Source organism: Nelumbo lutea, chromosome 1 (genome assembly GCF_056320005.1).
Source record: "Nelumbo lutea isolate HS-2025 chromosome 1, American lotus-T2T, whole genome shotgun sequence".
In the NCBI taxonomy this organism is placed as follows: Eukaryota; Viridiplantae; Streptophyta; class Magnoliopsida; order Proteales; family Nelumbonaceae; genus Nelumbo; species Nelumbo lutea.
In genome coordinates, this window is record NC_142684.1 from 89,745,329 (window position 1) to 89,760,869 (window position 15,541).

Sequence of the window (15,541 nt, forward strand, 5' to 3'; positions counted from 1 at the left end):
AATTAATAATGAAATTATGTAATATATATATATATATATATTAAAATAAGGAAGCCTAGTAATTTTCTCTTTATTTTTAATTTTTAAATTTTTTTAATTCCAAGTAATTTTTTAAACAACCAATAAGATGCACTTTCTCAATAACCTAAATAATCTATTCTCCTAAAATTACTCCTAAACTACCTCCCCCACTTTCTCCAAAATCATCTTTAATTTAGTAGAGAGTTTCTCTCCTAAATTATCTATAATTCCTATTTATCCTCCCTTACTTTTTATCTATATCTATGTAAAGAAAGTTTGGATTAAAAAATTTAAATATTCTAACAAAAATTTAAAATAACTTTAAAATATTTATTAAAAACACAAAAAATATTTTTTATATTTTTACAAAATATATCACGAAATTATGTACTAACAATTTAAATTATGTTTTACCGTATTATCAATTTAATTTTTTAAAAATATTTAATAATATGTAATAGATTTAAATAAATAGAATTCAAATAACCAAAAAATTAACTATTTTATATATTATGTAAATGTTTAAATAACTAAATAATTATCATAACTAGATTTTAAATAGTTAAAATAACGAAATCATGTAATAAATTAAAAAAATCTTCAAAGTAGAAATATAATTATAAAACAATATTTAAATTAATAATAATTTAATATATTACAAAATTAATAACTAAATCATGTAATAATAGTATAAATTATGATTTTATGGATAATTAAATTCAATAAATAATTAATATTTTAAAATTTAAATATTTTACATATTATTTAAGTATTTAAGTAAATAAATATTTTAAATAAAAAATATTTAACATAAATATATTTTAAATAGTTAAAATAAAGAAATTATGTAATAAATTTAAAAAATCTAAAATATAGAAAAATAATTATAACATAATATTGAAATTAATAATAATTTAGTATTTTTACATAATATTGTAAATAATTAACTTCACTTATATCAAGTAATAATTTGAGAAAATAACTTTCAAAAAAGTAATACTTATTAATAATGATTTTAAACTCTTATTCTATATTTATTATATAATTATATGTACTAAAATTAATATTTACTGTCTATTGTGATAAATGTATTTTCAATTATTATGTTTAAATTTATTTTGTTTTGTTATTTAATAGAAAACTTTCAATAATTATTGGAGATTAAATTACTATTATTGAAATTTTTAAATTTAATTTGTTGTACTTATTGTATTTATTGTATTTTTGTTATAATTTATTGATTAATATTAAATAGAGGTTAAACTATTTTTTGAGATTATACCATTTATTGACTAAGTTAATATATTTTTAGTACTTATTGTATTTTTGTAATTTCTATAATTATTGTATATTTCATTATCAACATATTTTCAATAATTGTGTATTTTTGCTATAAATTTTCAATAATTATTGGAGATTAAACTATTGTATTTATTAAAGATAAGACTATTAATTTATCTGAAATTATGAGTGTTCATGAGTTGGTTCGGTTTCGTCATAGGTTGTTTGGCCAACCAAACTTGGTCAGGTTAGAGAGTTGGTCAGCTGAAACCGATTAACCTTTTGTGAAAATCGACCCACTCAAGTTGTACCGGCTTGGATCGATTTTTTGATTTGGTTAGTCTGTTCAAAGGATTTAAACTTAAAAATTTAATTTAATTTTAAAAATTACAGTGCAGTTATTAAATAGTAAATTTAAAAATTAGATTTATGATATGAAACATTTTAGACTAAGAAATATGGGAAAATTTCCACTTTTTCATATTAAAAAGTATATTTAAAATATAAAATATTAATATATATCCATGGTTAGGTCGTCTGATTTTGGTCGGTTTACAAATGGCCAAAGTGAAACTAATCCAACTTGGTCAAATTGGGCAAATTTTGAACCAAAGCCAACCTAAAATACTAGAAAATCGATCAACTCAGGTCGAGTTAATTGGGTTGGTCAGTTTCATCAGTTTGATTAATAAACCTAATTAAAATTAATTATCGTTATTTTTGTGTTATAAAATGTTATTAAAAGTAGTATATAAAAAATACTATTGTTTGAAAACATTTTGAGGTTTTGGGTCCCTACGAGGAACCCATCCCCGTCGGGGATAAGGGATGGGTGTTATTTCAAAATCGGGGTCGAGGACAAGGAATATGATCCCCACCCTATTGCCATCCTTGCACACCTTATAGTTTTTAAACCTACCTTATAGTTTTCATTTTACTAAAACATCCCATATATTTTACAACTTATTTATTTAACCAACATTTCATTAAGGATTGTTTGTGATGTAACCGTTTTCTGCCACGTACCAATGTTTTGTGATGTAAAATTTTTTGGCTAAGTACCTCGTTATTTGACCCGGTGGTGGCGTGCCTTAGTGACAAGCTACTTGGTGGTGAACTCCCTGGGGGAGAACTGCTTGGTGATGAACTGCTTGGTGGCGAACTGCCCGGTGGCGAGCCCCCTAGTGGAGAGCTACTTGGTGACAAACTGTCGGGTGGCGAACTGCCTGGTGGTGCTCCCTGGTGGCGAACTGCCTGGTGGCGAACTGCTTGGTGGCGAACTGCTTGGTGGCGAACTGCCTGGTGGCGAACTGCTTGGTGGCGAACTCCCTGGTGGCGAACTGCCTAGTGGCGAGCTGCCTGGTGGCGAACCGTCTGGTGGCAAACTGCTTGGTGGCGAACTGCTTGGCGAACTCCCTGGTGGCGAACTGCCTAATAGGCGGCCGATGCCTTAGAGAATGCTGGGGCTCCCTAGTGCGGCGCAATCCGACTGCCCTCAGCATGAGGTGGTCTTCTTTCCTTTGTAGGCTGCGGGAGATGAGGGACCTGCGAAAACTTCATCTTTTCCTCCTCTTTGTAGGTGGCGGGAGCTGAGAGACTTGCGAGAACTCCATCTTTTCCTCCTCTTTGTAGGTGGCGGGAGCTGAGGGACCTCCGAGAACTCCATCTTTTCCTCCTCCTTGTAGGTGGCAGGAGTTGAGGGACCTCCGAGAATTCCATCTTTTCCTCCTCTTTGTAGGTGGTGGGAGCTGAGGGACCTCCAAGAACTCCATCTTTTCCTCCTCTTCATAGGCGGCGGGAGCTGAAGGACCTGCGAGAACTGAATCAGAGGTCCCTGGGGTGTTTTCCCGGTGGGGGGCTCTCCAATGCTTAAGTTAACACTCTTATTGTAGAGAGCTTTGAAGATAATATGAGAGAGCTAGAGAGCAGGGTTACTTCCCTTTTTTCCTCCCTCTCCCCTTTGGGGGTGAGGTCTTTATATACCGGAGTCCTCGTGGGTTAGGTGGGTGAAAATCCTCCAAACGGTAAGACTCGTCACATCCTGCCAGAACCGGGGTATGGTGGTGAACTCCTCGAGGTCGTCAGGCTGGCGCTTGTGTCAGGCGGCCAGGTCGGCGCCTGGGCCGGGTTGTCAGAGGGGTGCCTGCATCAGTCGGCGGGTCAGTGTCTAGGCCAGGTCGTTAGGTCGGCGCCTGTGTCGGTCGATGGATCAGTGTCTAGATCAGGTCGTCAAGCTGGCGCCTGTGTTAGTCGGCGGGTCAGTGTCTAGGCCAGGTTTGTAGGTGGGCGCCTTGGCCGGATCATGCGCTAGGCTGGTCCAGGTCGGCCGGGTCGCGCAGGCCGTGCACTAGGCCGCGCGCAGTTCGCGCGTGTCGTGCAGTTCGCACAGGCCGCGCGCGCTGCGCAGGTCGCGCCAGGCCGGCCAGACTGGTGCCCGGGTGGGTCACCAACTTCGTAAGTTTGTTGGCTGGGTGTTTTCCTAGTTGTCACGAGGTGCCACGTGTCACAATTTCACTGGAGGGCCAAATCTGCCCTCATCAATAGCCCCCCACTCCCGAGCTAATAGTAACTCAGCGAAGGGAGTAGATTTCTTTTGGCACGTAAGTCGTTGAGCTAGTAAGTGCTGATCTAATTACTAGTATGGCCCGTAGGCTTTGGGAGCGACTCGTAGTTTACTCTTTTTTGACTTTGCCCGTGCCGGAGAGGCGACCGGGTCTTAAGCAGTAATGTGGCCCGTAGGCTTTTGGGAGCGACTCGTAGTCTACTCTTTTTTGACTTTTGCCCGTGCCGGAGAGGCGACTGGGTCTTAAGTAGTAATGTGGCCCGTAGGCTTGGCCTGCATCAGCTTCGTAATGCCGATCACCTACTCCTACAAGAAGCTACTAGGGGCTCGACCTTCGGGGGCAACACTACTAACTTTAGGTTGCCAGCTCACACGGGAGCCTTGGAAGGCTCGACCAGTAAGGGCGCCTATGTAGTCAGTTGGCCGCCAACTCCCGCGGAAGCCACAAAGAGCTAATCTTTGTAGGGGGGACCTTGCGGAGAGGACTGATGTGGCATTATCTGAATTGAAAGTAAGGTTGGTAGAGCTACTTAGTCCGTTAGCTCCCTACATAGTTTCTGAGTTCATAAAAAATGTAAACTATAAAGTGATAGCTTCAATTTCTAAAAAGTGAGGACTTAGTTTTGGCAAGATTAGAACTTAGCTTTGGTAGGATGAGAACTTAGCTTTTTGTAGCGTGTTCCCACAGACGACGCCAATTGATGTAACCGTTTTCGGCCACATACCAATGTTTTGTGATGTAAAATTTTTTGGCTAAGTACCTCGTTATTTGACCCGGTGGTGGCGTGCCTTAGTGACGAGCTACTTGGTGGCGAACTCCCTGGGGGAGAACTGCTTGGTGATGAACTGCTTGGTGGCGAACTGTCCGGTGGCGAGTCCCCTAGTGGAGAGCTACTTGGTGACAAACTGTCGGGTGGCGAACTGCCTGGTGGCGAACTGCCTGGTGGCGAACTGCTTGGTGGCAAACTGCCTGGTGGCGAACTCCTTGGTGGCGAACTGCCTGGGGGAAAACTACCTGGTGGCGAACTCCCTTGTGGCGAACTGCCTGGTGGCGAGCTGCCTGGCGGTGAACCGCCTGGTGGCGAGCTGCCTGGCGAACTCCCTGGTGGCAAATTGCCCGGTGGCGAACTGCCTACTAGGCGGCCGATGCCTTAGAGAATGCTGGAGATGAGGTGGTCTTCTTTCCTTTGTAGGCTGCGGGAGATGAGGGACCTGCGAGAATTTCATCTTTTCCTCCTCTTTGTAAGTGGTAGGAGTTGAGAGACTTGTGAGAACTCCATCTTTTCCTCCTCTTTGTAGGTGGCGGGAGCTGAGGGACCTCCGAGAACTCCATCTTTTCCTCCTTTTCGTAGGCGGCGGGAGCTGAAGGACCTGCGAGAACTGAATCAGAGGTCCCGTGGGTATTTTCCCGGTCGGGGGCTCTCCGATGCTTAAGTTAGCACTCTTATTGTAGAGAGCTTTGAAGATAATATGAGAGAGCTAGAGAGTAGGGTTACTTCCCTTTTTTCCTCCCTCTCCCCTTTGGGGGGTGAGGTCTTTATATACCGGAGTCCTCGCGGGTTAGGTGGGTGAAAAGCCTCCAAACGGTAAGACTCGTCGCCTGTGTCAGTCGGCGGGTCAGTGTCTAGGCCAGGTCGTCAGGTCGGCGCTTGTGTCAGTCGGCGGGTCAGTGTCTAGATCAGGTCGTCAAGCTGGCGCCTGTGTCAGTCGGCGGGTCAGTGTCTAGGCCAGGTTTGTCGGTGGGCGCCTTGGCCGGATCATGCGCTAGGCTGGTCCAGGTTGGCCAGGTCGCGCAGGCCATGCGCAGTACGCGCAGGCCGCACGCTAGGCCGCGCGCACGCTGCGCAGGTTGCGTGTGCCATGCGCAGGTAGCGCAGGCGCGCGTCAGGCCGGCCAGACTGGTGCTCGGGTGGGTCACCAACTTCGTAAGTTTGTTGGCTGGGTGTTTTCCTAGTTGTCATGAGGTGCCACGTGTCACAATTTCACTAGAGGGCCAAATCTGCCCTCATCAGTTTGTTTTGCCATTAGGCCCATGAATTTTTATTCAAAAAATACCCCTAACACCTTTTTTTTTTTGTATAAAAAACAAAATTGATCAAATATAGCCAATAGAGTGGTTTCCCATGTCTTATTAAGGGAAAATGGTATTTTTATTTTTATTTTGATTAAATTTATTAAAATGAACATTAGGGTCAACACTGTCATTTTCCACTATCATTTAATGGAAGATTGATTAAATCCATTGCAAATTATAAATTGGTGTTTTAGTAAAATGCTAATTAAATGGTAGATTTTAGTAAATCCATGAAACTATATGGGGTATTTTAGTATATAACCCTTTTTATTATTTAGCTTTCTCTTAATAAATCCCGTGCATTGTACGGGTCTGCGCTAGTAAAAAAAAATATAAAAAATCTTATAAATTTTATGAAAAAATTGAACAGGTTTTTGATGTAATATATTCTTCATATTAAACAAAAATATGTTTAACAATGAGGATAATTGTTATTAAAAATGGAAATTGGTGAAAATACAAAGAAAAAGAAATTTAATGTATCATAACCTGATCAAATAGGTCAACAGTTCAACTAGCAAGGTCATTTGATTATGAAGAAGTTAAGGTTTTTTATTTATTTTTTCTTGCAATAAAGTTGTTTGGGTTGAAAGGAAAAATCTCACCAGTACATTATACTTTGATTATTTTTGTTACATGTGTTATGATAAAACTTGAAATTTATTATTGTTGTTGTCATCATTGTTATCATTATCATTGATATTACGTTGTGCAAGGTATGCATATTTACTAGTTAATAGTGAAAAGTAAATATATTTATCTTCTTTTGATGCTCCGTTTTTCATGTGCTGGTGCAAAGTTGAAGCATAGGATAAATTAAAAAAGTCATGAAATTGGAACTTGTTTCTTCTGAAGTTGATCTCCATTAATCCATTTAATTGAAGGCTCACCACCAAATAAACCATAACCCTTGTATTATTGTTCCCTATATTCGGGGATGTTTTCCATTTTTACCTTTTCCTCTAGCAAATTATATTTACTCCTAACTCTAAGAGATGATACTTGTAAAGAAAGCGTGGGCAAAATTCTCCAAAGTTGAGGAGATGAGCGGAGATTGGAGAAACACATGAATTGACTAATTTGTTAGGAGAAAGACCATTATCTCGGTGCTCTAACGGCTGTGTTTGGTTTGAAGGAAAAAAGGTGGGGAAAAGAAGGAAAATCTGTATATGTATGGGTTTTTCTTCATTTCCCTACCTTTTCCTTCAAACCAAACACAACCTTAAGGCGTTCTAGTATGGGGATCACCCATTAACAAGGAGATAATAAGATGTAGAAGTTTATTTCACTATTCATCTAATCCACTATCAAACCTTTTTCTTTATCACCTTGTAGGTGATGGGGCCACTGGCCTGCAATAGTCCATTTTCATTTTCCTGTTGACTTTAACATTCATCCATAACCATCTCCATCTTTATCTCCTTAGTTTGCGTTTGATTAATTTGTAGGAAGGCAAGGTATAAAGAAAAATATTCTTTTCTTTTCACATTTGATCTGTAAAATGTCATGAGATAGGATAAAAAGTAATTGGGATTATAGCTCTCAAATTTTGGGAGGTGGGGTCCCACCATTTTAGTGTAAAAAAAAATTCAAAATTTAGCAAAACCCCAACTTATTTATTTATATTATAAACAAAATTATATCAAAAAATTAATATTTTATCACATACTCAATTAGGCTAATGGACGACTCAAGCTGAGGAGATTGGCTTCTGTCAATGCAAAATCTGTCTGAATAGCCTTTACAGTATTGCGTTGGGAATATCTCTATATTTACATGCTTTATTTTATGGAGAGATATTTCCAATGCAAGACGTGCTTTATTTTATGAAGAGATATTTCCAATGCAAGATTATAAGAAACTATCCAAATGGTATAAATATAGGCTTGCACTGACCAAAGCCAAATTCCAAAACTGAATTTTATAAAACTTGAACTTGACTCAACTAACTGTTCTAACTTACTCGAGCTCAGCTTGAAGCTTTGAACTCAATTATCTTCAAGTCAAATTCAAATATATGGTAAGCCAAAACTCAAATAGCTCCGTAGGCTCGGCTCATACACACTAGTTGTTGAGCCGATGATCCAACAGCTAATTGGGTCTTCGGACGTTTTTGATTCAATTGACTGGTTTAACCGGCTAGCTGCCTGGTTGAACTACCAAACCCGATCCGGATTCAACTTTTAACAGGTTATTGCCAAAAACATTGCATGAGTGCCTGAAACCTGCAAGCCATACCAAACACCATTCTGGCGGTAAGTCAATCGTTCAAATTCATGATGGAAGTAGTGCATGTATTACCTCACAATAATATCTAAATAACAAAAATAATCCTAGTCAAGGTTCAAAATATCGACATGTATCGACACTTATCAAAATATCAGCTGATACGTATCGTTCTGGGACCTCTTCGATACGCTCCTACAGTGGGTGTATCGGGGTTCTGACCGATTCAGGGGGCGGAGGAGCTCTAAACCTGCTCCCCTGAACCGGTTTTGAAAAAAAAATAAAAATAAAAAAGGTATCGATTTGCCTGATACACTCCTAGCGTATTGATATTTTGAACCTTGATACTAACCAGAACTATATTACAGAATTCAAATCACTGTTCTATTTCTTTCTTTTTCATTTTTTTTTGTTAAGCAGCTATTACAACTGTTTTACAAAGTATTGGTACACTTCGATATCACGAAAGAGATGTATTGATATTTTGAACCCTACACTTGAAATGGGATTACTTAAAATGTGCCTATCCTTAAAATGGGATTTGACCCCAAAACTTATGTATCAATTAACCACCAATACGATATAGAGTAATTGGATTTTGAGCTTTAACGTAATTGAAAATCTGTACTGCAATTTATACATCACATGGGGCCATAGGGGGCTGCTTTTGAGAAACAGGGAAGTGGAGGATAATTAACTGGAGATGGGATTTCCTGAAAGTGCTCTCAGCGTGTTCACATGATTTTTGCTTTCAGATTGATGGTTGGTCTTTGTCATGGATGGATCTTGAATTCTTGATATACCTTTCTGTGGTGAAGATAACTGATTGGGTCTTGGGAAAAGTAAATTATGCAATATATTTAATGAACCACACTGGGTTTAGCGTGCTGTGGATGACGAATGCCGATTGCCGGACTCAGAAATCATGGACTTGATAGCTCCAAAGAGGAGTATGTTATTGTTTCCCGGTGCTTTCAAGTTTCCTGAAGTTGGAAGCATAAGGTTTGAGGAATCAGAGGTTCCATAAGCCATCATTGCCTCTTCCTCTTAAATGCATATAAAAAGAAAATACTCAGTTGATGATTAACTAATCTATGGTTAGTAGAACTTGAAATGTGCATTTAGTAAATGAATAAGTTGTTATATACATATATATATATATATATATATATATATATATATATATGTATATATGTCCTTTGATTATCACACTCGATAGTCCTTCAGAATGTTTCTTATTCTTTTAGCTTAACCAAAATGTGAATTCGTCATCATCAAAATATCACGAAGCGAATAAAATCCAAATCCTGTAGGTAGGGCTGCAGAAAACAACGAAATGCTTGAAATAAAATTCAATCGACACAACCAAGACTCACAATTAAATTCCAAAAATGTAGGTTTGAGGTGCAACCTCCCCTAGTTAGCAGTGATGCGAAAGCAAGCCTCGCTAATGATTTTTTCTCCCCTAGTGGTTGCGCCCCACCATGTGGGAAGCTCAATACAATTTCCTGGCACTCTGGCAGGGCTCAATACCCCCAAGCAAACCTTTGGAGTAAGCTCGGATCAAACAAAAACAACTCGACAATCAAAACCCACTCATCGCATGCAGACTGCAGAGGAAAAAGCTTCAAGTGGAACTACAGAAAAGTAACCATCATAGTTAGGTTGAGAACTAAAAATTTAATCCGATACAAGAGAAAAAAGAGGTATCTGAATACATCTATAATTCAAAAGCAACCGAATATAAAAGAACCTTTTGGAAGTTAAAAATTAAAGTAATACAACGAGGAAAGAAAAATTGGTGACTAGGTGAATAGCACGGAGTCCACATTGGATGCAAACAGAATTGACAACGACCCACTCCTACATTTCTTCAGACTAATCGTTTTTGCTAACCTCAGACAATTTTTAAATATCCCTATCAATGAATACAAAACAGTTTTAAGTTGGTACTGTAAGAGCTTTTCAATGAGGTGTCAGCCCAACTTACTGACAAATTTCCAGCAGGCACAACACCACACAGAATTTGGACACCCGTACAAAAAGAAGGGACAACATATCATATGATCAAAGGCAGTCTGGCACAAATCTCCTCTTTTCTTCAGGTTAGGCAGAGCAACATCCTACTTTCTTCACAGCGGAGACATCATCCTTTGAGCCCACATTGATGGTTTGCCCTTTGGGCAAGGCAGCAGGGTCATCCCCGATGTCAAGAGCCTTCCTGCTAACAACACGGTATATCTGAGTGAGGACTTCTGTAAAGGCTTTCTCCACATTCATAGATTCCAAAGCAGATGTCTCCATGAAGAAGTTGTTCTCTCTCTCAGCAAAGGCCTTTGCATCTTCAGTTGAAACAGCTCGCAGGTGACGTAGATCAGCCTTGTTCCCCACAAGCATAATCACAATATTAGAATCTGTGTGATCCCTCAGCTCTTTCAACCATCTCTCCACATTCTCAAAAGTAACATGACGGGTGACATCATAGACAAGCAATGCACCAACAGCTCCTCGATAGTATGCACTTGTGATTGCACGGTATCTTCAGATAAGAAATTCAAATAAGGTGTCAATTATTCTGAACACTGTACAACTCAGTCCATGAGACATTCCACAGAGCACTACAACTTTTAAAGACTGTTAAAGGATCTTAAAAGCTTGAAGAACCATGAGGATGACTAGAACTGAAGAATATTTGACTGCATGCTATGACAAAAAGAGGGGAATTGAATTGTCACTAGACCCAACAAGAACTACTTCATTTCTCCCATTGTCATGCAAAAAATTATCAACCATAAAAGAAAAAGTGTAACTCAGGGGAAATAAACTTACCCACCTTAAATCCTGCAAGGAGCATTTGAAATTATAATCATATCTAATGAAAGCATAAACTGCACAAAGATATAGACAAATGCGTATCTCTGAAACAATGCCGTGGAGAATAGGATCAGCAATTTCTGGCTTAACCAATCCAATTTACAAAGCACAACAGTAGGGTTGGCCCCATATACAATCCCACCTTATAACCCACCCACCCCCCGTGCCAGCAAGGCAGACAGTAGTTTATCTTCTAACCCATCAAACCAAGGTGTTGTATACTGTGATCTTCCACCCCCACCCTATAACTTCCCTCTTTGCCAGAAAGGCAGAAAGAATGCAGTTTAAATTCTAACCCATCAATACAAGGTTTTGTATATTGTGATCTTCCACCCCCACCCTGTAACTCCCCTCTTTGTCCGCAAGGCAGAAAGAAAGTAATTTATCTTCTAACCCATCAGTAAAAGGTGCTGTATATTGTGTTCCAACCCCATCCTATTTTATTTGTCCTATTTTACTAAGAAATCCACTTAACCTTGTCCCCACAAATAAACTTCAAAATTTTCGGATGTAAAATGCAATAAAGTATCTGTTTTTTGGCTAAGTGCAGGTAAGTCTGTTGGTGCATAGCATTTCGCTTTGGACAACCAATCAATATGTACAAAATACAATAAAACAGCCATGCATAAATAACAGACATGTATAAATATGCCTATGTAGCTATAAAATCAGCGTCTCTTTTAAAGAACACTTTTATGCATGTTAGATCTATTTCTTTTCTAATTTCACATGATAAAGTATGTCACAATTATTATTGTAAAGACTATTAAATTATCCCACCAGTATCAGAACAAACATATTTAATGTTTTATATATCCAGGTGAGATACAAGGAATGGAAATTACTGATCAGGAAAGAAGGAACAGAAACGTAGGCCATAGATCTACATATTGGGTTTAAACAGTTACATAAACAAGTTGTAAAACTTCTTTCCTATTATGTTTCCATGAACTTCAACCTATCCAAGCAAGCAGAAAATGGAACTCATAATTACAAGCATAGCATGGTAAACAATTTGTTTGAGAACAAGTACTGTGTGCCACTATCTTCAGCAAAAATGATTATTCAAATGGAGCCAAATAAATGGAAAAAGCTATAATTTTGCATAGACCTTAATATAGAAATTTTCTAGAATCATGCACAGGGTTGATCAAAATCAACAAAAAACCAGAGGTAGAGACACAGAAAGGTTTGATGGCTAAAGTTCATTTCCATAGTAGATCTTCAAGTCTAGTAGAATCCTTCCTTATCAATTATTAAGTATGCTACTAGTTAAAGGTAAAAAAAAAATAAAAACCACTTCAGCTAAATCTAAACGTGCAGGCAAAAATTATTAAAATAGATTATTATCTTGCAGAAGCAATTTGATAAATGCAGATTGAAACCTGTTCATGCTGCATTGCCAAAACTCAAAAGTACCAAGAGAAAGATGAGATTTCTACAGATAGCATATCAGTGCATTGATGGTGACCTCAGTTTTAAATCAAGCATGATTAAAGCTGATATGCATGCTTTGCTAAAAATTTCCAAGATCAATATTCAGCATATAATGTGATGTTTATTAGAACCTCAAAGAACAAATGACAAAAATGTTGGATAGCGACATACATAACATACTATGCCACTTTCTTGATGAACCAACCAACAGGAAAGGTGATCATGCAACCTGGAAGTGACTAACCCAGTGCAAGAACCGCAACCAGAAGCAAGACCAGAAAGCATAATGTAGTCACCACCAGATAGAGGGCTCTTATGATTAGAAGCCAACCATGTTCCAAGAATAGGTGAAATTATAAAATGGATCTTCCAAAGTAGTCCTCTCCAAAGAGCTATGAATTGTTGATGTTCCAAAAACAGCTATTCTATGGGTTACAGTCTCCTAGAAATGCTATTCCAGAGATCTACTTGAGCGCTTTTAGGAAACAAGATAAATGGTGAGGAAATGGAATAGACTCTTACAAGGGAGACAACATCATTCTCCATTTCTCATATCTACAACCCATGACATGCAACAACACCTTCCTATTCATGACATTAATAGCTAAATACTTTGCATTGTTTAATTTCTTTTGAAGGTGTAACTATCCATCAGGACATCATATAAGCATCAGACATCAGTACAAGAAAATATTTGCTACATTACTGGAAACAAAAGCAAAATGTCCTCACCAACCTATCCCCTATGATAGAGACAATGTCCTCACTAAACCTTGAACAAGCCATAATATGAATAGTTTTAACAGCATAGTTTGCTTCTTTTTCGTTCAGGTTAATTGGGTATTACAAAGAAAAATTAATTTCACCATATTTACAAACGTTAGATAGTCAACGACATTCTAAACTATTGCTAGCGTTTATAGAAAGCAATAAATTAGACATTTTTTTACGCATTACGGAATGAACAATTGCAAAGTCAAATTTTACAATGTAGCATCTTCAAACCATGATCCTAACACAATGTAGTCACTACGTTCTGCATTCCTCAAAAATATAAGATCTAGCTCATTAGATCTGACAAGAAAAGGTCATTTATAAAAAAATTTCGAGAATTTTGGGAAAATTCAACAGTACTAACAAGAATACCAGGAAAGAAAGGTCAACGGATGACGGATGACGAAAATAAATCCAATTCAATTTGGCAAAACATTTTCCCATCGATCTCAGAAATTATTCCAGAATATACAACGAAATCGACGCTTGTCTTGTGTAACCAATGCATGGAATTTTGGAGAAAAACAAACAGCACAAACATTATAAAAGAAACCAGTAGTTGCACTGCCAATTGAATTCCCCGTCATCGATCTGGAAAACAACTTAAAACAATCTCTGAATGCTGGTGATCTAGAAACCCTAAAATTGGGGATTTAACATGCCAAACAAAAAGGACAGAAGTCCAGATCGAAAACAACGGAAGATCTACATAACCATAAGCAGAATTTTAAATAAAAAAGAAATAAAATCAAGAAGACAACACAGAGATGCGAAAAGGATAAATGACCAAACCTTTCTTGTCCGGCGGTATCCCAAATCTGCGCCTTGACAACCTTATCATCAACGTGAATGCTCCGGGTAGCAAATTCGACACCAATCGTGGATTTGGATTCAAGGCTGAACTCGTTGCGGGTGAATCTGGAGAGGAGGTTGGATTTCCCGACACCTGAATCTCCGATCAAAACGACCTTGAACAGGTAATCGTAATCGTCGTCGGCTCTGTATGCCGCCATTTTCTGTCGGATCCTTTCTCCGATAGAGATAGAGAGAGAAATGCGAGCTTTCACAGATCAAATACGGGCTTTACAAACTCTCTTTTAACAGGTGTCTCTCTTCGTCGCTGCCATCATCAACATTTCTGAAGAGAGAGAAAGAATGAAGAGGGAGAGAGAGAGAGGGAGAGGGGATAGGAACGAAGGAAGTTGAAGGAGTCCTCGGAGCGAGCACGGGCTTTAAAAGGCTTCGGAATAATTTTTCATAAAAGGAGCGAGGAGAAAACGAGAATGAGAGAGAGAGAGAACAGAAAAATATTAGATTGCGAAAATTCCCTATTTCGCACGAAATTGAAAATTCCCTCCTTCCTTTTTCTAAATTGAGTCCGGAATCCGGATCTGATCCAAAAGACGCTCCCAACAGCGTCCCAATAACCAATTGCAGCCGTACATCGGATACATGAAGTACAATGAAGATGTTCCTAATTCACGATTGCAATGGGTTTATGGGACCGTGTGTTGGGACTAGATCTGGGAGGAGACTTATCTTTAATTACCGAAAACGTACTTTGTCTTCGTGGGACAAATGAGAAGGCGAAACCCGTTCTTTTCAAGGGCATTATGGTCAATGTAGTCATCATTTTCATTTATTGACCCTAATTACCTGGTCAGGTCTCGTTTGGCGTGCTTATCCTGTATTCCGTGGTAAAAATGTCTTCCGAATTCCTACTGTTTTCTAGAATACGAGCCGCAGATTGACCCGGTCCAAGTTTTCCGATTTAAATCATTGGGTTTATTTTGGTCGGCCGGACGATGACATTTTAATTAGATTATATGATTTATATCTCCACTTGGGGCCGTTGGATATTTAAATAATTTCTACGCCCCATATATTGTTTATTTCCCCTGTTTCTTTTTTTTTTTTTTTTTTTTATCTTGTTGTTTTTGTTGTAATGAAATGAAATTGCCTAAGGCTTAAAAAAAGATCATTTATTATAAAACTTTCAATAGTTTTATGAATTTATTAAAATCTATCCTATAATTTGTATGTTATTATAAGGCAAGTCTTTTAAAGTATTTTTGAAAATTGACTAACTCAACTCTTATCATTTAGAAATTACCATGAAGTACCCTAAGTTTTTTTTGACAATTGATTAAATCTTTCTTGTTATTAGTGCCTGTTAACGTTTTATCACAATCTGTTCACATGTAACACTAGGTAACGTATAGAATTTTTTTAAACCCAACATTATCCTTTTCGTGGTCTATTTTACCCTCCATTATTCTTCAAAATTTTAA

At 38.0% G+C, this 15,541-nt stretch overlaps 1 protein-coding gene across 1 annotated transcript; it reads right to left on the reverse strand.

The window, feature by feature from the left end:
- Nucleotides 1-9,825: 9,825 nt before the first annotated feature.
- LOC148876039 (ras-related protein RABA1f) lies at nucleotides 9,826-14,615 on the reverse strand. Its single transcript, XM_088965951.1, has 2 exons — nucleotides 14,043-14,615; nucleotides 9,826-10,704 (listed from the first exon to the last, which is right to left on the reverse strand). The coding sequence occupies exons 1-2, from the start codon at nucleotides 14,261-14,263 to the stop codon at nucleotides 10,272-10,274; spliced, it is 654 nt and encodes a 217-aa protein (XP_088822077.1). The 5' UTR covers nucleotides 14,264-14,615; the 3' UTR covers nucleotides 9,826-10,271.
- Nucleotides 14,616-15,541: the final 926 nt, after the last annotated feature.